The following is a 17,655-nucleotide window of genomic DNA, read 5'->3' as shown; positions in this document are numbered from 1 at the left end:
ACCTCAGAACCTAATCCTTATACTTGGACCTTCAGCAACACTCTGCAGTGGGACACTGTCAAATGCTGCAAGACCTGTCCAATACACCCACCCAACACACCCTACTTCAGTCCTATCATAGGCTTATCCTATCCCATCAAAGTCAGGACCACTTATGAAAGCAGTCATGTCATCACCGACTCCAGTGCAATTTCTTCACAGCATTTTCTGTGGGTATGCCCAAGACATGCTGTCCCTTGAAATGAATGGTGAGGGTCAGAACACACTCCTGACCACAACATGCTCAATTTCCATGTTTACTACACAGCTCATGCCATCTGGGTCCCTTCACCCCAGTGCCAGCATCTCTGAAATATGTAGATGTCAATTGTTCTTGCGGCATATCCTTTGTTCCTGTAATCCTCCTGGCATTGGTCTATGCTAGCCCACTGACCCATGCCCACATTCATTCTTCACTTGTCCTGCACCCACACCCACACTCACTTCCTTACAGTTTTTCCTTCCTAAAATCGTATGTGGTATCATTGTTTGAAACTTTTGTTGAGTGCTATCAATTTCTGTTTTGTGTTACTTCTCTCCACTGAGCCTGATTTCACTTACTGTCTTTGGGACAAAAATGAAACATTTACATGAATTTTGCAGGGCATATGAGCAACAGGAAGTTTCATGTAACCCAAATATGCGAGACAAGAATGCTGTGTGGAACGTGGAAGACAACATCTTCTCTAAATGTAAAAGATTTGACAATATAACAAGTTATTTCAGATCTTATGATGATTACTTTATAATAACATATACAATTTTTTTCTGTATTTTGCAGTGCCCAAAGTGAGCTTTGAAGTATATGCACCCAGTTTCATTGAACGCTTTCTTGAATCTCATGCAGTAATGCTACAGGGTAATGCTGGCCTAAAACCAAAAGAAGGTGAAGTAACTTCGAGACCATGGCAATGGCCAATAAATTACAGGGTAAATGCATGAAACATTTTGTCATGATATAACTCATTGTACTGTATTGGAGTTTTATTGGTCGTGTTGTCTGCAAAAGCAGTTTATTTATATCACATTGGACAAGTCACTTTATAAATATATACTTAAAAGTGATATGATAGTACACCACATAATTTAAAAATAGAAAATCCAAGATGGAACAATGACCATATTATGAAAAGGATAGATTGCTACTCACCAAATAACAGAGATACTGAGTCGCAGTTAGGCGCAACTAAAAGACTGTCAAAACAAGTAAGCTTTCAACCAAAAATGCCTTCTTCCAAAGTAGTTAAAACACACACACACACACACACACACACACACACACACACACATACAAATGGAACTCAAATGTGTTTTTGTCTAATTTGGAAAAAGGCATTTTTGGCTGAAAGCTTACTTGTTTGACAGTCTTTTTGTTGTGTGTATCTGTCACTCAACATCTCTGCTATATAGTGAGTGGCAATGTATCCTTTTCATAATATTGTCATTCCATTCTCTACATTTCTATGCATACATTTTTTAACTACAAATTGTTCCCATACACGTCATATATTTAAATATTTGTGTACTACACTTCACACATTTAAACAATCTTCAATAGAGTAAAAGCAGTGATGCTGTAAATATGACTCTAAAGATTTTTTTAAAAGTTTTGAACGCTATATTTGCTTTTCTGATTTTGGGAAGTCTTTTATAAGGTTTTACTCTTATGTTGAAAGTACCTTTATTGTACAGGAAACTGTTGATCTGATTCAAATATAAGTTTTTATTTTGTCTGATATACTGAGTGTAAATATCAGAGTTTCTTTTACAATCTACTGTTCTTACTCATTACTTCTATTTTAAAGGAGAGTTTCATTAATGTAGATACACAGTAAGGGTGGAATTCCAGAGTCCTTAAACAGGGTTGAATCTCTAGGTCTGCATACAAACATGATTCTAATTAATCTTTTTTGCCATTTTCATGTGTTAATAACTGGATTTGAATGCCCACAAAATGTGACCCCATATCTAACATGAGAGAGAATGACATGCTTATGCACTACAGCAGGGTTTTAGTGAGCAAACAGATAGCAGCTTTTGATTAATATAGCATTCTGATATTCTTTGTACATATTCCATTTTAAATTGCGTTGCAACCAAAATCCTAATAATTTGGTCTCTGTGTTATTTTGAGGATGTTGTTATCAGGAAAAACAACCCAAAGAATGCCAAATCACTTATTCAGGTAGATATGTTAGAGAATATAAAATGATAAAAGGGCGAATCAAATATAAACCAGAATTTTTTTAATAATTTTGTTTAAGCTTCATAGGAACTCATAAACACTTAACTTATTTTTCTCCTAATTGGGTGTTTTTTCCCCATTCAGTAGGCAGTTTCTTGATCCTATTTTCGTAAAATGTATTGAATGTGACAGCAGGCAGCTGCACACAAACACTTCGACAGCACCATAGTTGTCAAATCTGTGTCCTCTCACTGATTCCTTTAGTTTCAAAACAAATGAAAATCATTGGGTGATAAGTCTGAACTGTAGGGGGGATGTTCTAGTGTGATGCAGAAAATATCCTGAATCTTTTCTCCAGTTCAGGCAGCTGTGTGGGGTCGAGTGTTGTCATGATGGATGATCACATTTCAAATCAGAAATGCACACCTTTTCTGATGATATGCTTGTTTTGTTTTGCACAAAAGTTGTCAGTAGTATGCAGCACTCACAATATGAAGTTCATGGGAAAAAATCAATGAGGCGAATTCCTTTGAAATAACAAAAGACTGTTGCAATATCCTTCTTTGCAGAGAGACAGTTTCTGCCTTCGATGGGTGCAGATTAGTCCTTTTTGCACCATTCCATGCTGCCTTTTTCGATTCTGGGATATAGTGGTGCACCCATGTTTCATTTCAGATCACAAACCGGTGCAAAAAATGTTCCCCTTCAGTTTGGAGGTGTACCAATAGGCTTCTCGGGTTATCAGCCAATTCAAACCGTCTTTCTGCGGCAACATTTTGACAAGTTTCTACTCATCATCTTCAGCATTATGTGGCAAGGTTTTGACAAGTTACCTGCTTGTCACCTTCGCCTGAAGATGACGAGTAGGAAACTTGTTACAATGTTGCTTCAGAACAACGCCTTGACCCTGCTGACAACCTGAGAAGTATTCATCATCAAAATTCGCTGAGAAAGTCTTCATTCCCATATGCATCAGTAACCATTTGCAAATCGAGGCATTGAAATTTGTACTCTGCAGTGAGAAGACGAGGCACCCACCTAGCGGACACTTTCGGAAATCCAAGGCTGTCAGTAATGATCACCTGAACACTTCCGTAACTTATGCCAACCTCAGTAGCAGTTTCAATAACTGTTATTCAGTGATTGTCTTCAAGAAGCTGGCTAACAGTGTGAATATTCTCCTCAGTCATGTTGATCATCAGGTGATGTCAGTGAGCTGCATTCTCAACTGTTTCTCATTCTCATATAAATGGTTTATGCCATGCGTACACTTGAGTCTTTTACGGGGTATTGTCCCTGAACTGTGCCACAAGTCTTTTCAAAATTTTGTAAGGTTTTATGCTCTCTGTTGTTACAAACTTGAGTATAATGCATTGCGCAACACATGATTGTACGTCTTGCCCTGGTATTGCAATTCTGACTAAAGAAATAGTATGACAATGTTCTAGTTGTGGAGAACAGTCACTTCAAACAACAGCAACAATGAGCAAGTGATCGCGCCACTCTGCATTTTCAAAAAGGCGTAAAATAAAAATTCTGGTTTATATTTGATTCACTCTCATAAATGGATATGTTGAAGTTAGATGCAGTGGGAGAAGTTGAAGTGCAGCAGCAAAAAGAACAGATCTTGTGAGTAGGTGAGTACAGGACTATCACCACAAAATCAGAGTGAGGTAATGCGTGAGTAGAATTAATAATGAATATGAAAATAAGAATGTGAATAAGATATTATGAACAGCATAGTGCACACATTAGTATAACCAGGATAGACATAAAGCCAAACCCTACCACAATAGTGTAAGTTTATATGCGAAGTAGCTTCACAGATGATGAAAAGATTGAAAGGCTGTATGATTAGATACAGGAAATTATTCAGGTAATTAAGAGAGATAAAAATTTAATTGTGATGGGTGACTGGAATTCAAAGAATAGAAGGAAAAATAGTAGAAGAAAATGGACTGGGGAAAAGGAATGAAAGAGGAAGCCACATGGTAAAATATTGCACAGAGTATAATTTAATTTTCATTAACACCAGATTTAAGAATCATGAAAGAAGGCTGTATGCATGAAAGAGACCTGGGGGCAATGAAAGCACATGAATGATGATTTTGAAAACAGATTTTAAATGTAAGACATCTCAGGGGAAAATGTGGACTCTGACTGTAATTATTGGTTTTGAACTCCACAATAAAACCACTGAGCAGAATACAGATACAGGCAATGGTATCAAGCATAATAATGTGCACCAAATCTACACCACATCTAAACAACCTTGCTCACTATATGCATGCAGAATTTCATCTGAATGACTAACGGAGACAAAGGCAATATCTGATGAGTTGTTATGATCATTCACAGACCATGGTCTTCATCCCTACATCTATGTTGTTGTTGTTGTGGTCTTCAGTCCTGAGACTTGTTTGATGCAGCTCTCCATGCTACTCTATCCTGTGCAAGCTTCTTCATCTCCCAGTACCTACTGCAACCTACATCCTTCTGAATCTGCTTAGTGTATGCATCTCTTGGTCTCCCCCTACGATTTTTACCCTCCACGCTGCCCTCCAATACTAAATTGGTGATCCCTTGATGCCTCAGAACATGTCCTACCAACCGATCCCTTCTTCTGGTCAAGTTGTGCCACAAACTCCTCTTCTCCCCAATCCTATTCAGTACCTCCTCATTAGTTATGTGATCTACCCATCTAATCTTCAGCATTCTTCTGTAGCACCACATTTCGAAAGCTTCTATTCTCTTCTTGTCCAAACTATTTATCGTCCATGTTTCACTTCCATACATGGCTACACTCCATACAAATACTTTCAGAAAAGACTTCCTGACACTTAAATCTATACTCGATGTTAACAAATTTCTCTTCTTCAGAAACGCTTTCCTTGCCATTGCCAGTCTACATTTTATATCCTCTCTACTGTGACCATCATCAGTTATTTTGCTCCCCAAATAGCAAAACTCCTTTACTACTTTAAGTGTCTCATTTCCTAATCTAATACCCTCAACATCACCCGACTTAATTCGACTACATTCCATTATCCTCGTTTTGCTTTTGTTGATGTTCATCTTATATCCTCCCTTCAAGACACCATCCATTCCATTCAACTGCTCTTCCAAGTCCTTTGCTGTCTCTGACAGAATTACAATGTCATCGGCGAACCTCAAAGTTTTTATTTCTTCTCCATGGATTTTAATACCTACTCCGAATTTTACTTTTGTTTCCTTTACTGCTTGCTCAGTATACAGATTGAATAACATCGGGGAGAGGCTACAACCCTGTCTTACTCCCTTCCCAACCACTGCTTCCCTATCATGTCCCTCGACTCTTATAACTGCCATCTGGTTTCTATACAAATTGTAAATATCCTTTCGCTCCCTGTATTTTACCCTTACCACCTTTAGAATTTGAAAGAGAGTATTCCAGTCAACATTGTCAAAAGCTTTCTCTAAGTCAACAAATGCTAGAAACGTAGGTTTGCCTTTCCTTAATCTTTCTTCTAAGATAAGTCGTAAGGTCAGTATTGCCTCATGTGTTCCAGTATTTCTACGGAATCCAAACTGATCTTGCCCGAGGTCGGCTTCTACTAGTTTTTCCATTCGTCTGTAAAGAATTCGTGTTAGTATTTTGCAGCTGTGGCTTATTAAACTGATTGTTCGGTAATTCTCACATCTGTCAACACCTGCTTTCTTTGGGATTGGAATTATTATATTCTTCTTGAAGTCTGAGGGTATTTCGCCTGTTTCATACATCTTGCTCACCAGATGGTAGAGTTTTGTCAGGACTGGCTCTCCCAAGGCCGTCAGTAGTTCCAATGGAATGTTGTCTACTCCGGGGGCCTTGTTTCGACTCAGGTCTTTCAGTGCTCTATCAAACTCTTCACGCAGTATCGTATCTCCCATTTCATCTTCATCTACATCCTCTTCCATTTCCATAATATTGTCCTCAAGTACATCGCCCTTGTATAGACCCTCTATATACTCCTTCCACCTTTCTGCTTTCCCTTCTTTGCTTAGAACTGGGTTTCCATCTGAGCTCTTGATATTCATACAAGTGGTTCTCTTATCTCCAAAGGTCTCTTTAATTTTCCTGTAGGCAGTATCTATCTTACCCCTAGTGAGATAAGCCTCTACATCCTTACATTTGTCCTCTAGCCATCCCTGCTTAGCCATTTTGTACTTCCTGTCGATCTCATTTTTGAGACGCCTGTATTCCTTTTTGCCTACTTCATTTACTGCATTTTTATATTTTCTCCTTTCATCAATTAAATTCAATATTTCTTCTGTTACCCAAGGAGTTCTACTAGCTCTCGTCTTTTTACCTACTTGGTCCTCTGCTGCCTTCACTACTTCATCCCTGAGAGCTACCCATTCTTCTTCTACTGTACTTCCTTCCCCCATTCCTGTCAATTGTTCCCTTATGCTCTCCCTGAAACTCTGTACAATCTCTCGTTCTTTCACTTTATCCAGGTCCCATCCCCTTAAATTCCCATCTTTTTGCAGTTTCTTCAGTTTTAATCTACAGTTCATAACCAATAGATTGTGGTCAGAGTCCACATCTGCCCCTGGAAATGTCTTACAATTTAAAACCTGGTTCCTAAATCTCTGTCTTACCATTATAATCTATCTGATACCTTCTAGTATTTCCAGGACTCTTCCATGTATACAACCTTCTTTCATGATTCTTGAACCAAGTGTTAGCTATGATTAAGTTGTGCTCTGTGCAAAATTCTACCAGGCGGCTTCCTCTTTCATTTCTTAGCCCCAATCCATATTCACCTACTACGTTTCCTTCTCTCCCTTTTCCTACACTCGAATTCCCTACATCTAATCTGCAGGAAAGATTGCTCGTGGAGGCCGAGTGGCTATCACCATGTGTTAAATGCAAGGAAAATCCCAGACAGCTATCTGGTGCTTAACATACAAGACTTCTCATGTGCACTAGCTGGAGCAAAGATTTTTAACACCCTTGATTGCTGGGAAACGTACAACAAAATACCAGTAATGACCAGGGACATGTGTAAGATTGCAGTGATGACACCACTCAGTTTATTTGAATTTTTATTCATGCCTTTTTAGCATCACAAACACCATGTAGATGTGGAAATGTTTCATGGGTGAGGTACTCAAAGGACCTCCATTTAGTTTTGTGTACTCTGATGACATTTTGGTGCTCTCTCCTAATGCTCAAGTACATGAACAACATGTGTGTGAGGTGCATCAGTGGCTGTGTAATGGGGAAATAGTTTTAAATGAGGACAAATGCATCACTGGGAAGACTCAATTCACTATCCTTCACCATACAGTTTAGGCCAGTGGCATTTGCCTCTTGACAGAGAAGATTACATTGCTGCAGTCCCTGCTGAATCCAACAAATTAGCAGCAACTGAGACACTTTCTGGGTATGGTACATTTCTACAGCTGTCACCTCTCGGCAATGACAGCTGCACAAATGCCTTTCACAGATGCTCTCATGGTTTGCAATACCACAGTATAACATTATGTTAAGTGGATACCTAAATTGGACAAGGGGTTAAATCAATCCAGGAGTTTCGAAGGGGATCCTAGACATACACACATACACTCTGGGTAGCTGATGCCAGTAGGAACCAAAATTACTAGTGTTGTGTAGATCGATAACGCACAATTTTTAAACAATGGAAATTTGGTGCCACGTGCTCCGATTGGCCGCGGGATTGCCCTGTTGCCGGATGCTCTGGACGACGCCTGACTGTGAATGCTTTGCCTACCAGAGATCGTGATGTATCTGAGGTGGCGTGCACGCTTGTGGTAGCGCACCAGCCTTCTGTTCTGGGGGCCTGGGGTCCCAACACATACATTGTAGTTTCATGATAAGTCTTACTGGGAACAAACCCGTCAACAGCTGTTAATTCGCTTGAACCAACAACCATAGCACTGCCCATCAAATGACGAGTGGTAACAGGACAATCCCACGGCCAATTGGACTGTGTGACGCCAAGCTTCTGTAGTTTGGAAAATGGTGCATTGTCGACCTGTACAACATTAGTAATTTTGGTTTCTACTGGCATCAGCTATCCAGGTTAAAATTTTGTGACACAGTTTTTCTCCACCCTGTATATAACAGATCAGCTGATCCTCAGCCGATCTTTAAGGGGCACATGTACTCTGCAGCTTCATCGATGCACATTGTTAGCACATCTGCCTGGTCCTGACAAACAAACCCACTGCCCAACCCCACAGGCACATTTAACCTGTAGCTGCAGCTTGATCACTGGAGTGCTGTGCATGCTTCTCTAGCTGTGAGTGGGATCATTCATGTGCACATGTTGAGAAAGAGGCATGCACCTAAGTGTGCCTCTACTTGGGTGTGGGGCAAGCACATGTGCACGGTGACTGTGCAAGGCCCACAGGTGTAAATGCAGCTTTGCACCAATGAGTCTAAGCAAAAATGTGGAGCAGGAAGTGCATTTTTAGATGGCAAGAATAATTGAGCGGGGGTTCAAGCTCCCTGAACTAATGTCGGTACTTACTGCAGAACTTGCAGTAATCTTAGAGTTACTTAAATACGCAAAAGAAGTTCAAGAAAAAACAACCATTATTTTATTAGATTCACTGTCAGGATTGATGCTGTTGAAATGCTACAATGTCCTCAGCACCAAAAATCATGTAGTATACCGCATTACAGAAGCAGTTCAGGAGCTTTCTTGCCTACATAAGACTACCATTATGTTGTGGGTGAAGGAACACAGCAAAATAGAGCGAAATGAAGAAGCTGACACTCCGGCAAAGGTGCTGTGGACACTGGTTTAACGACACCATGAAGACCAGAATCAGAGCTCAATGGAAGGAAAACCTTCACCAATATTACTCAGTTAAAGATAGAGACACTATTCCGCAGTGGTACCTATCTCCCATCATATTCTTGGTACCAAAATTCCAAACAGAATAGAAACTTTATAGTGATAATGGCATGCCTTCAATTCAGTCATGGAAGATTCCAGCAACAGTGTACGCCATCTCCTTCATGTGAATGCAGCAGTGACAAGGATGTTAAGCATATTTTCTTTGACTATGACAGAAGGTAGCAAGAAACAACAAAGTGTATGATATCCTCTGTCAGTACATTATCGACAGACACTCAAACACTCTTAGCACTGAAGACCCAAAAGTGCATAAACTTCTATATGATTTTATAGCAGAAGGACAATTAAGAATATAAGAAAGAGATTTTTTTACATTGTAATGTAGTAAATGAATAAGTATGATTTGTGCCTTCAATCCTGCTTTCATATTAATGAATGTATTTTAATTTTTTTAGCCTATGGGCTTAATTTCAGATTAAATTAATGTAATTGATAATTGTCTTGTTTAATGGTTTCAGGCTGTTACTTATTTGAATGTGAAAAAATCTTTCTGGCTGTATGGGTGATGTCCAAAGGCCATTAATAAACTTAAAATAACAGTTCATTGTAATGCAGTGAGCTTAATTATTTTACATGTCTGTAGATTTTGATTATTTTGTTCAATCATTACACCTGTGATTCCATTAGTTGTTTTCATTTCAGGGGCAGTTTTTCTCTGGAAGCAACTATCGGATTTATCTCCTGGGGAACCCTGTCATATGGTGGTCAAATTTGATATTTCTTGCAGCTTTTCTAATAGTATTCACTTACAATTCCGTGAAATGGCAAAGGGGCTATAAAGACCCTCCTGAAGTTAAAGGTAATAGAACACTGTCATTTTAATTACAATTAATGCTGTCATTTCAGTTACAATGTGAGAGTTCCACAGTAAATTAACTACTACTAAAAGAGATAATGATTTTAATTTTTCAGAAGCAAAAGACAGAATGGCAAGTGCTTGCGGATGGCTGTTTTTAGGTTGGTTTTTACACTATGTACCATTCTGGGCTATGGGTCGAGTACTCTACTTTCATCACTATTTCCCAGCACTGCTCTTCAGTTCTATGCTGACAGGTTGGTACATAAATTGTAAAAACCATTTAATTTGTTTACTTTAGACTTGCAGCTGATTTACTGAGGGTTAAATATCTGACCATCATTCAGTGCAAATTATTGAATGTGGGGCTGTGCAGCTGATGACCCACATGTGTTATTGTGCTGAATCAGTGATATCATCAGCTATAATTACAGTCAACATGGGATCATCAAAATTGGACTGTGAATCAAAGGAAATGTCTCTTGGTCAGATGAATCACATTTATTTTTACATTTGGTTGATGATTGTGTGCTTCAAAGAAGAAGTAGTTGTGGGTTAGGATAAAATTTGTAAGGTGCTTGAGGAATAAGGTAGTGGGTTTGGAGTCTAAAGGACATTGGGAAGGATAGTGGTCAATAGTAGTAAGACCATGATTATGAGGAATGTTGGTGTATAAGGAGGTAGTACCAACAGTGACCAGTTGGGATCCAGGATGTAAAGGAGTGGGGATAGTGGAGAGTTGTTGAAGGAAGTGGTTGGCATCTTTGACATGGGAGATTGGAGGTGTTGGTCAGAGGACAGAAATCCTAACAGTGGGGGCACAATAACCAGCCACAGTCCAAGGCTGTTGGGTTTATGGATTTTTGAGAGCATGTAGAAGGTGGGTATGCAGGGTGTCATAAGGGTAAGGAGGGAAATGGAGTCAGGTTGAGGTTCTGGAAAGGGCTGAAGGCTTTAAGCATGGGTTGAAGGTTGTGTTGGACTTCTGCGATGGGATCACTCTGGCAGAGTTTACAGGTGGAGGAGTCAGATAATAATTGGTGGAGGCCTTCCGTCAGGTAGTGATTGCAATCTGCAATTCATAAACACAGTGGTGGAAACTGTCTGCAGTTAAGATCATTAGGTCAGGATTTGTTTTGATGTTGTGTGTGGTCACTCTTTTTTTTTTCCGCTGAAAGGTCGGTGTTCTGAGGAAGGGGCCTGGGGAAGGATGGCGAGGCTAAGTTGGAAGAAAGGAATTTCTGGTAACCAGTGAATGTTTAGGTTGGAGGGCGGGCGGGGGTGGGGACGAGGTATCACGGTTGGATGGTGGAATGAGCTGGGACAGGCAGAGTTCAGTGTTGGAATTAGGTTGGCTTTGATTGGAGGGATTGATGGCAAAGAAGTATTTCCACTGTAGGGGTTGGGAGAAGGTGAGTGGGTCTTTGACAAGTCTAGCACGGTTAAATTTGAGTGTACGACTAGAGGTGAAGCCTTTGGATAGGACTGAAACTTCTGTGGAGCCAAGTGTTGCTGGAAAGGTTAACAACAGTGTTATGGGAATGTTTTGGCTCTGGATTTGGTACAGTGTTGATAGGGAGGTTTGGGGGATGTAGCAAATTGAAAAGGTCAACTAGGCAGGGTTTAGGTGCTGTGAGGGGTAGACGAGGAGGAACGCTGTAGGTAGAATAGGGTTTGGGCAGTAGTGCCCAGAGTCAGCAACAGGATGTCAGCGGGTTGGATAATGTATGGAGGTGGTGTCTGGAATGCTTCTCCAAGTGGTGGAGATGTGATGTATGAAGCAGAGGCTTCACAGTAGCAGTATCTTGCAGTGGGGGCAGATGTGGTTCTAGAATGTTTGTGCCGTGGAGATGTGTTTTTGCAGTACCAGGTTTGTGAGGGCCAGGGACTGGCAGAATCTGAAAAGGTGAAGGTCACTGTGAAAGGAGAGGTGGAATCCAGGGAAAGGAGTTTTCCTTTTTTATGTGCCCACAGTGTGTATTATCCTGAAGAATGTCATCACACAAATTCTTCCAAGTTTGCTGCTATTTTATTGACATTTTATTAGTTCATTGTGTGTCTATCACAATGAGCTAGTTTGGGCATCTTTGCCATTTTGAAGTGATTCTGAATGATGGAATTATTTTTGTAAAAATGTATGATGAAATTATGTTGCTAACCTCTATAGCATAGTATTGAATTATCTGGATTATGTATGTGTTAGTAGTTACTTGTTTTATGTCTCAGATGTTATGAGGGACATTTTGAAAGTCCTGATCTCCATGCATGCACAATCGTTATGGTGGTGTGATCAAGTTGAAATTCATGTCAGTTGTGAGTGAGACTTTAAGCATGATGGTTGTACATGTGGTTGCTGGTTCACATTGCTATGTCATTAATAATTCAGTTTAAAAACGGATGCTGAAACTGAGTCAGGTCGGATTACGTGTAGTTATCAGCATTCCTACATCAAAACTGAACCTCTATGTGGAAAGAACCCAACAGAAATTTAAAATTATCTAATAGAGGTGCATGGGAATAGTGTACTGGATCATAGCACAGTATCACAGGGGTCTACTTGTTTCCGTAAAGGTTGGGTAAGCACTGAGGACAATACAAGAAATGGAAGGCTATCAATTGCGACAGACTTCACCTCTCAGGTTATTATTAATGACACTTTGAGAAAGGATCCATGAAAAATGTGAGGAAATGGCAGAAGAGGCCAGAATGTCTCTCACTTCACTTTATGGGATCATAACTGAAAAGCTAAAGATGAGAGCAGTTGTTGCTACCAGATGGTTCCTGCATGATCTGAGTGAAGAGCAGAAATCAGGTCACAAAATAATCTCAGAAGTATTGCTTCAAATTTATCGAACAGAAGTAGAAGAGTTTCTAAAAAGTATTGTTGCACTCAATGAAACCTGGATATGAGATTTTGAGCCTGAACTGAAGTTTTAGTCATCACAATGGAAAATGTTTTGATACATTTGATGAAGGTTCCAGTGAGGTGACTGAAGTAATCAGACAGCTCAACAATGAAGTTCTCTCAGTGTTGTTGGTCATGTTCATAACAACATTTATATAGCACTTATGTATGTTTGACAGTTTTCTCCAGTGATGCTTACGTGTTTACAGTGAATTTTATTTGCAGAAATTCAGTGATCGTAAGTACATTATAAAGATTTATAACTATAATTTTTCATTTCTCGTACAAAGGTATTTGAGTTGAGTATTCTGTTGTCTTCTATGTGGCGTGAAGTGTTTAAAATTGATTTAAAATTGATCCTTTTCGTTTTAGGATGTCAGTAAAGTTTTCTAGATTTTTTCATAGCTCTGTTTGTTCATTTAGGATTGTGTTTAGGTACATGTCTATATGGGTGTAAATTTCCAGTTCTCCCAGAATATTTATTGTATCTCTTTTGGGTACCCAGTATAGAAACCTAAAAACCCTAACTTCTTAAATGCAGGAATTTACAAAATCCTTTGTGACTGTTGCAGCAAATCCTACTTTGGACAGATGAGTAGAAATCTCAGAATAAGGTTCAAGGTATGCACCTGGGACAAGGGCACCCATAACCGAGAGCAAGGAGCTGCGACCCCCCCCCCCCCCCTTCGCCCCCTCCCTGCTCTCAGGAAAAGGGAAAAATACGAAAAATATTGTGTAGCCATGTGTTTTTCTTTTAAGAAAATTATTTAAAAGTGGGTATTAACCAGGTTATAAAGAGGGTTAGAACTTGTATAGAAGTTTCTTCTAGTTGCTTACTAGCTGCCAATCATGTTCTGAAAAACTGAAAATACGCCATACCCTCAGTTCTAGCCCCTCCCCCCTTACAAACAACCATATGGGTGCCTCTGCTGTGAGAACAGTCATTCTACATTTTACATGCACTTATGAAACCAAAAAACACAAAGCAGAAAAAACAGAAAATGCAGTAAAGTTCTACATAGGATACTCAGATACTAAAGTTCAACACTTTATGACACATAAAAGACAAAAGCATACTCAACACAAGTATCTTTGTACAAGAAACAAGAAGTTATAGTTATACTATTTTTGTAATGTACTTATTATCACTGCTTTTCTTTGAAGAAAATTACATTTTTATGAAACATTGTGGCATCGTTGCAGGATCACTTGAAAAGGCAAAAGTGCCAAAACAAAATTGCTGTTAAAGACATATAACAAATTAATAGTGTGTCAATAAAAAGCAGCAAAAACGTGGTAGAATTTATGTAAACAATGTAGTGCCCACATTTCTTTTAGCTGAACATCTTACATTACTTCTGGAAAAATGCGATCACCACATCTTGATCTCTTTAGCCGTCAAATCTCTTAGTTTTGAGGTTCTATCTTTATTTGCAAAAATTTCTTTAAAGGCTTCTTTGGAACTCACAGGTAGCAGTTTTGAGGAGCACATTATGATGCTTTTGAAATAGATACCAAGTTCAGTGTAACTTTTATTCAATGACCAACACTTTGAGCTAGTAAACGGTGTTGTCATGGGAATAATAGAGTTTTGTATTTGGTGTAAAAGTTTACAACATGTTTCTAGAAACAGCAGGCAAAAAATAGAAAATCCACAGATACTCAAAAACAAATGAAAGACTACTTTGTTAATCATTGTTTCTATACTATATCTGAATATTTGGATTTGGATTACGTTAATGTTCATATTAAACAGATTTTGAACTTTCTATTACATAGACATTTGATAGTGGACTCAGAAATCAATAAATTTACATAAATGCTTAGTGTGAAGAAGTAGATAAACATGTCCTGATTCATATCACATTTTTAAAAAAATGTGTGTTGAGTGCCACTGGTGATAATTTGTTGTTAGTGTATGTTATGGAAGTTTCTTGCACCAGGTGCATGTTGTAGTGTGAGAAGTTTCTGTCTTTCATAAAGGGATCTACTGATCACACACTTTCACTTGGCCCCTGAGGAGAGGATACTGAAAGTAGAAGTTTGTGATCGGCTCTCAGCACTTTGGCTGCTGAGTTATAGCCAGGGGATAGTGATATGCACAGATACGGATGGCAGTAGTATTGCGTACACAAGGTATAAAAGGACAGTGCATTGGTGGAGGTGAGTCATGTGTGAAGGTTTACAATGTGATTATGGTCACAAGATGGGAATTAACAAACTTTGAATGCAGAATAGTGTTTGGAGCCAGATGCATGGGACATTCAATTTCATAATTGGGAATTCAGTATTACAAGGTCCACAGTGTCAAGACTGTGCTGAGAATACCAAATTTCAGGCAGTACCTCTCACCATGGACAACATAGTGGCTGACAGCTTTCACTTAATGACTGAGAGCAGAAGCATTTGCGTAGAATTGTCAGTGCAAACAGGCGAGCAACACTGCATGAAATAACCACGGAAATCAATGTGGGGTGTACGATGACCGTATCTGTTAGGACAGTGTGACAAAATTTGGCATTAATGGGCTACGGCAGCAGATAACTGATGCGAGTGCCTCTGCTAACAACATCACATCACCTGCACCGCCTCTCCTCGGCTCGTCACTGCATTGTTTGGGCCCCAGATGACTGTAAAACAATGGCTTGGTCAGATGAGTCCCAATTTCAGTCGGTAAGAGCTGATGGTAAGGTTCGAGTATGATGCAGAACCCACAAAGCAATGGACCCAAGTTGTCAACAAGGCACAGTGCAAGCTGGTGGTGTCTCCTCAATGGTGTGGGATGTGTTTACATGGAATGGACTGGGTCCTCTAGTCCAACTGAACCAATCATTAACCGGAAATGTTTATGTTTGGCTACTTTGGAGAGCACTTGCAGCCATTACAGCATCATGTTCCCAAACATGTCACTGAACCACAGTCATTCACAATTGGTTTGAAGAACACTGTGGACAATTCGAGCAAATGATTTGGCCATCCAGATTGCCCTACATGAATCCCATCAAACATTTATGAGACATAATCAAGAGGGCAATTCATGCACAAAATCCTGCACTGGCAATGCTTTAGCAGTTACAAATAGCTATAGAAGCAGCATGGTTAAGTATTTCTGCAGGGACTTCCAACAGTTTGTTGAGTCCATCTCACATCAAATTGCTGCACTATGCTGGGCAAAAGAAGTTCCAACATGACATTGGGAGATATCCCATGACTTTTGTCACGTCAGTGTATAGCACATAAAAGAAACGAATATGAAATGGATTACTGTGTTGCAGAAATAATGCCAGAGTTTCTGGTGAGTTGCTAGGAGGACCAAGTACAACCTCTTCCCTCATTTTTGTAAATAATAACAATCACTTTGCAGAATGGTACACATGGATCAACACTATATTTACAACTGATATATATTGTTATGACTCACTATACTGTCGTGTAGCTAAGGCTGGCATTCAGTGTAAACATTCTGGAGCAGTACGAAGGCAGCTGACTTCTGCTGATTGCAGCGGGTCCAAGTAAAAGTGTGAGATCAGTACAGAACATTATGAGTGAAAGTTATATTACTTCTTTGGAAGAAAGAAAAATGTTAAAATTAAATATCGCTTCTGTTTTCTCTAATAGGTGTAATTTTGGATTACTTGCTGGAAAGTCTACCGTTGTTACTTCCAGCAATGTGGGCTCATATGTTCTACCATTGGTCTGTTGGAGTTGTTTTCTCAAGTTTGGTGTACAGGTATGTATTGTAACAAGTGAGTAAACATAGTATCACTGAGTTGTTACAATATTTGTTAATGTAGTTCAACGATGATTAACAGACTACCAGTACTTATCTATGTAACATAATTTGGCAACTGATGCTAGGAAGGAGCAAAATACTAGAGCACTAGTGTGTGTGTGTGTGTGTGTGTGTGTGTGTGTGTGTGTGTGTGTGTGTGTGTGTGTGTGTGCATGTGTGTGCGTGTGTGTGTGTGTGTGTGTGTGTGTGTGTGTGTGCGCGGCATGCGGGGGGCGGGGGGGGGGGGGGGGGTGAAATACTGGCTGGATAAGTTAATCAGAAGTTTTATATTTTTTACATAACTTTCCCAGTTATTTATATTTCCCACTTGCAGCTTTCTATTACTGCACAGTGTAGTTAGAGCTGTTAAACTCTGGTGGCTGAAAAATGATCTTAGGCTTCTGTGTCCCTGTCCTTCGGGCATTTAGGCTCAGTTTGCTGAAAAATCATTACATAGAGTTTGGCAAAAATCAAACAATGCAAAGTCCAGGGTGGAATGTAACAATATTGTGAAAAGGAAAGTTGCTACTCACTGTATAGCAAAGATGCTGAGTCGCAGATAGGCACAACAAAAAGACTGTCAGAAATATAGCTTTCGGCCAGCAAGGCCTTCATCTTAATTAGATGACAAACACACACACACACACACATACACACACAGACACAACTCGCACACAAACGATTGCAGTGTGGTCTCAGTTGCCTGAGACTGTTTTGAAAATCACTGACGTTCAGAGATGTTTTTCTCTGTATTACAATTCAACACAGAACAAATATTGGAAATTTGGAGTCACAACACAACATTTTTTAAACTTTTAGAGTCTAGTAAGGGATCTGACATAGGGCTACAGCATCATCTACAGCAGAATGAAATGGAGCCACTGAGAATTATAATTCTGCAATAGCAGAAGCAGATTTGCCAAATAAATTCAGGGTAAAAGCAGTCTCCACAGCAGTCTACCTAATTAATGGAGCTCCAACTAAGGCACTAAAAAACAAGACTCCAAATGAAGCTAGGACAGAGAAGAAGCTGGATCTTCTGAGGAT

General features: G+C 39.5%; 1 protein-coding gene across 2 annotated transcripts in view; it reads left to right on the top strand.

Annotated features, from left to right (window-relative positions):
* Window positions 1-17,655, top strand: part of LOC126259276 (protein O-mannosyl-transferase 2) — a 196,944-nt gene that overhangs the window by 171,887 nt on the left and 7,402 nt on the right. For both annotated transcript variants that reach the window (XM_049955918.1, XM_049955917.1), the window contains exons 13-17: window positions 643-731; window positions 821-969; window positions 9,778-9,934; window positions 10,048-10,188; window positions 16,455-16,566. In XM_049955918.1, the coding sequence (XP_049811875.1) occupies window positions 643-731; window positions 821-969; window positions 9,778-9,934; window positions 10,048-10,188; window positions 16,455-16,566 (648 nt within the window). The remainder of the gene's footprint in view (window positions 1-642; window positions 732-820; window positions 970-9,777; window positions 9,935-10,047; window positions 10,189-16,454; window positions 16,567-17,655) is intronic.

This window comes from Schistocerca nitens, chromosome 5 (genome assembly GCF_023898315.1).
Source record: "Schistocerca nitens isolate TAMUIC-IGC-003100 chromosome 5, iqSchNite1.1, whole genome shotgun sequence".
Lineage (NCBI taxonomy): Eukaryota > Metazoa > Arthropoda > Insecta > Orthoptera > Acrididae > Schistocerca > Schistocerca nitens.
The sequence above is the reverse complement of the archived record's forward strand: the minus strand, read 5'-3'. Positions and strand labels throughout refer to the sequence as shown.